The sequence below is a fragment of the Vombatus ursinus genome, unplaced genomic scaffold (assembly GCF_900497805.2).
Source record: "Vombatus ursinus unplaced genomic scaffold, bare-nosed wombat genome assembly UNPS02010750.1, whole genome shotgun sequence".
Lineage (NCBI taxonomy): Eukaryota > Metazoa > Chordata > Mammalia > Diprotodontia > Vombatidae > Vombatus > Vombatus ursinus.
The window spans coordinates 24,927-29,327 of record NW_020950528.1 but is presented as its reverse complement, the minus strand read 5'-3'; the positions used below and the strand labels follow the sequence as shown (position 1 = coordinate 29,327).

General features: G+C 49.6%; 1 protein-coding gene across 2 annotated transcripts; it reads right to left on the bottom strand.

The window, feature by feature from the left end:
- Positions 1-239: 239 nt before the first annotated feature.
- LOC114037913 (hippocalcin-like protein 4) lies at positions 240-2,663 on the bottom strand. 2 transcript variants are annotated; one of them, XM_027854916.1, is made up of 3 exons: positions 2,502-2,663; positions 1,343-1,558; positions 240-437 (listed from the first exon to the last, which is right to left on the bottom strand). In XM_027854916.1, exons 1-3 carry the CDS (start codon positions 2,661-2,663, stop codon positions 240-242), a joined length of 576 nt encoding a protein of 191 aa, XP_027710717.1. The 2 variants fall into 2 exon arrangements, with proteins under 2 accessions (XP_027710717.1, XP_027710718.1); XM_027854917.1 differs by lacking the exon at positions 1,343-1,558.
- Positions 2,664-4,401: the final 1,738 nt, after the last annotated feature.

Here is a 4,401-nt window from a genome sequence, read left to right as displayed (position 1 = left end):
ATGGGGAAGCCCAAGGTAGGATACAGGGAGACCCTGGACAGAGGAGGTTAGGACCCCAGGAGGTCCTAGGGATGGGTAGGCCCAGGGTAGGACACAGGGATGCCCTGGACAGAAGGGGTTAGGACCCTGGAGGCCCTGGGAATGGGGAGCCCAGGGTAGGACACAGGGATGCCCTGGACAGAGGAGGTTAAGACCCTGGAAGGCCCTGGGGAGGGGGAGGCCCAGGGGCAGGGCTCCCCCTACTTCTGCATGTCACATTGTAGCAGAAGCACAATGGATGGGTCACTCTTGGCAGCCTCCTTGAACTCCTCTAGGGTGATCTGGTCATCCTTATCCTGATCCATCTTGGTGAAGATCTTGTCCACACGCTGCTGCGGGGTCAGCCCATCTTGGTTCATGCGCATCATGATGACCGTTCCTACCATCTTGTAGATAGCCTGGGTGGGAAGGAAGGAGATCGGTGAGCCCTGGCCTTTCAGGGAAGAGGGGAGATGCTGCTCAAGGCATCTGAATCAGCCCCTCCTTCCCTGCTGGCCCAGCCTCCTGGACAAGCCCCTTGGATTCCCTGAGACCAGCCTTTTCACTGTTCCACGCTGACTTTTGACCCTTGACCTCAGAACTCATCACTTATCCTGACCTCCAATTCCCAAACTTCACTACTCCACTCTGATATCTGACCCCCTGACCTGGGGCTTCAGGGTCATGCCACCTAAAGACTGGCCGAAGGACCTGGGGATGTGTAGCCTGGTGAAGAGAAGATTTGGGGAAGTGATACCTATCACTTTCAAGCATTTTTCACGTGGGAAAGGGATTAGCCTTGTTCTTGGCCTTAGAGGGCAGAACCTGCAGCGATAAGTAAAAGTTGAAAAGAGACAAATTCAGGCTTGATGTAGGGGAAAAGTTTCAAATAATTAGGGTTGTCTAAAATCATAATGGGCTGCCCTCAGAAAGAGTGAGCTCCCTGCCACTGGAAGGCTTCAAGCAGAGAGTAAAAAACCACATGTCAAGTATGTTATGGTAGGAATTCCTTGTTCAGGTATGGGTTGGACAAGATGGTCACAGGTGCCTTCAAACTGTAACATTCTGTGATTGTGTGACTTTGTTGACTACTCTGACCTCTAATCTAAAACCACTGACCTCTGAACTCACTTCTCTGACCCCTGACCTCTCCAAATCTGCCTTTCTCTTCTCTGACCACCCCAGTCATGCGGTCCACTCTCTGACCTCTAAACCTGACTTCTTCTTGCCCCCCTCAGTTTCCCTCTTGCTCCCCTATTCTGACCCCGACCCCTCCGAATGCCCCAGCCCCGCTCTGACTTGTGACGTCTCTCGCCGTCAGCACCTCAATGATCTCCAGCATCTCCAGGCGGGTGATACGTCCGTCCCCATCCAGGTCATACATCTCAAAGGCCCAGTTGAGTTTCTGCTCGAAGCTGCCTCGAGAGGTGACCGACAGGGCACAGATGAACTCCCGGAAGTCGATGGTCCCATCCCCGTTCTTGTCAAAGGTGCGGAAGGCATGCTGGGCAAACTTAGAGGCATCACCATATGGGAAAAACTAGATCAAGGAGAGAGAGGAAGAGTTGGGGGGAAAGGAAAAGAAGGGGACAGGGAGCCACACACCATAAGGGAAAAGTAGAGAGAAGAGAGGGAACAGGAAGCAGAGCAGAGGACTGAGGCAGGGTCAGAAGTGACCCAGGGCGCGGGGGGGGGGGGGGGGGGGAAGCCCAAGGCAGACTTGTAGGGACTGATGCGTAGAGAAACGAGTGGAACTATGAGGACAATTTATATTATAACAATAACATTGTAAAGACAACCTTTGAAAGACTTAAGAATTCCAATCAATGCAATGACCAGCCATGATTTCAGGAGACCTGAAGCTACCCACCTCCTGAAAGACTGGTGATCAGCTTAGGGAGCAGAATGAGACATAGATATTTTTGTACATGACCAATAAAGAAATTTGCTTTGCTTGACTGTATGTATTTGTTACAAGGGATTTTTTTTTTTGGCTTTTTCATTAGGGTCAAGGAGAGAAAATAGTTCATTAATTGAAAAAATATAAAACAATTTTTAAAAAATTGAAACCCAGGGTCCTGGTGGGAGCAACCTGAAACTGCAGGCCTAGGTGCCACTAGACATGTCCCTAGGGTTCCCCACTCCATCACCCTCCCACCCCAGCCTCCTGGGGTATGGTGGAGGTAAGCACAAGGCCACCTACACTTCCAGGGCAGGGAAAGACTGGGGATCAGGTGAGCTCTTGGCTCCCAGAAGAGAAGAGGGAGAATGGAGAGGGCCTCCAGGTAGGATCTGTGTAACACCTCCCACCACAGGGAAGGCCCCAGCACTGCCCCCTTTGGGTAGGGACCCTCTCCCTTGGGATTCATAGGCATGAGTCCTCAGGGGCTTAGACTTTGACCCAGCTAACCGTGGGGGACCTCCATCCACGGCCCAGAAGCCCAGGCAGGGAAAGATAGAAGGGCAGGAGGGAGGAGGTTTACCTTAACATAGAGCTGCTGAAACTCCTCCAGGTTGAGGATGCCGCTGGGACAGTCCTTCAGGAAGCCTTTGTACCACTGTTTCAGCTCCTGCTCACTGAACTCCGTGCTCTGCACAAGGTCCTCCAACACCTCCGGGGCCAGCTTGCTGCTTCCTTTCCCCATGGCCCAGCCTTGGGCACACAGGCACAGAGAGAGCTCAGGTCCTGCCTTGGCAAAGGAGAACCCCTTCCTTGGGGACCTCGGCAGGTCTGCTCAGCCCTCGTGTGCCCCAGACAACCACCCTCCCCAAGCTGGGCCCTGGGAGCTCCCTCTTTCTTTCAAGTTCTTTGTTACTACAAAAGATGCTGCTGAAAACATTGGTGTATATATGGGACTTTCCTTTTGTTTTATACCTCCTTAATGTGTATGTCCAGAGGCAGTATCTCTGGATCAAAGGGTATGCACAATTTTGTTACTTTTTGAACATAGATTCAAATTGTTTTCCTGGGGGAAGCTAGGTGGCGCAGTGGATAGAGCACTGGCCCTGAAGTCAGGAGGACCTGAGTTCAAATCTGGGCTCAGATCAAAACACTTGACACTTACTAGCTGTGTGACCCTGGGCAAGTCACTTAACCCCAATTGCCTAACCCCCCCCCCCAAAAAAACCAAACAAATAGTTTTCCTGAATGGTTATACTAATTTGCAATTACACTAACAATGTATTAGTGAGCTTATCTTCCCACAACCCCTCCAACATATACCATTTTCATCATTTGTCATCTTTGCCAATTTGAAAGGCATGACATAAAACCTGAGAGTTGTTTTAAAATTCCCTCTTTTCCTTGCTCTTTAATGTCTCAGAATCTTACTTTCCTCACCTGAAAAATAGGGAAAATAATGACTGTACTACCTGCCTCTCAGAACAGTAGCAAACTTTAACCTAAAAGTGTAACAGAAAGAATGTCTGCCTAGAGGTAGCAAGGTGGTGCAGTGGAGGGAGCTCTGAGTCCAGAGTCAAGAACAAATCCAACTTCAGACATTTGCTAGCTGTTATCACCCTGGTCAAGTCATTCAACCTCTGTTTGCCTCAGTTTTTTAAACTTTAAAATGGGGTTAATAATGGCATCTACCTCCCAAAGCTATTGTGAGTCTCAAATGAGACATTACTTATAAAATGCTTAGCACCGATAAGCACCTAGTAGGTACATAGTAGGGGCACATAGTAGGGCTCATGTAAGTGCTTATGCCCTTCCCAACCCCTTCCTCAATTAGCTGTGTGACCTTGAGCAAATCATTTCACCTCTATGGGATTTTTGCTCTTCATATATAACATGAGGATGATAATGTCTGAACCTTACTGGGTTTGGTTCTCAGCTTTACCATTTGCTGTGTGACCTGGGGTGACTAACTTTCTGTCCCTCTGTTTTCACATCTGTAAAAGGAGGAAGTTGGACAGCATGACCACTGAGTGCCTTCCCCCTTGAGATCTCTCCTTCTATGATAGAACACCCTCTGTCCTTCTAAAAATCTTTCTTACTGTTAGCTCAGGCACCTCTTACCAAGCTGGGTTGGCTTCAAGCCTGGGCTCAGTGACAGAGTCCATATCTGTCATCCAAGGACCAGCCTAGCTAAGGTCACAGCAGCCCACCATCAGGCACTGCAGGAGGAGGGGGGGTCCTGAGGTCTACATCCTGACAAGATTGCTGTTCAGATGTGTCAGACTCTTTGTGACCCCGTTTGGGGTTTTCCTTGGCGATAATAGTACAGCAGTTTGCCATTTCCTGCTCTAGTTCATTTTACAGATGAGGAAACTGAGGCAAACGGGGTTAAGTGTCTTGCCCAGGGTTACCCAGCTAATAAGTGTCTGAGGCTGGATTTGAACTCAGGTTTTCCTGACTACGGGCCCAGCATTCTATCCACT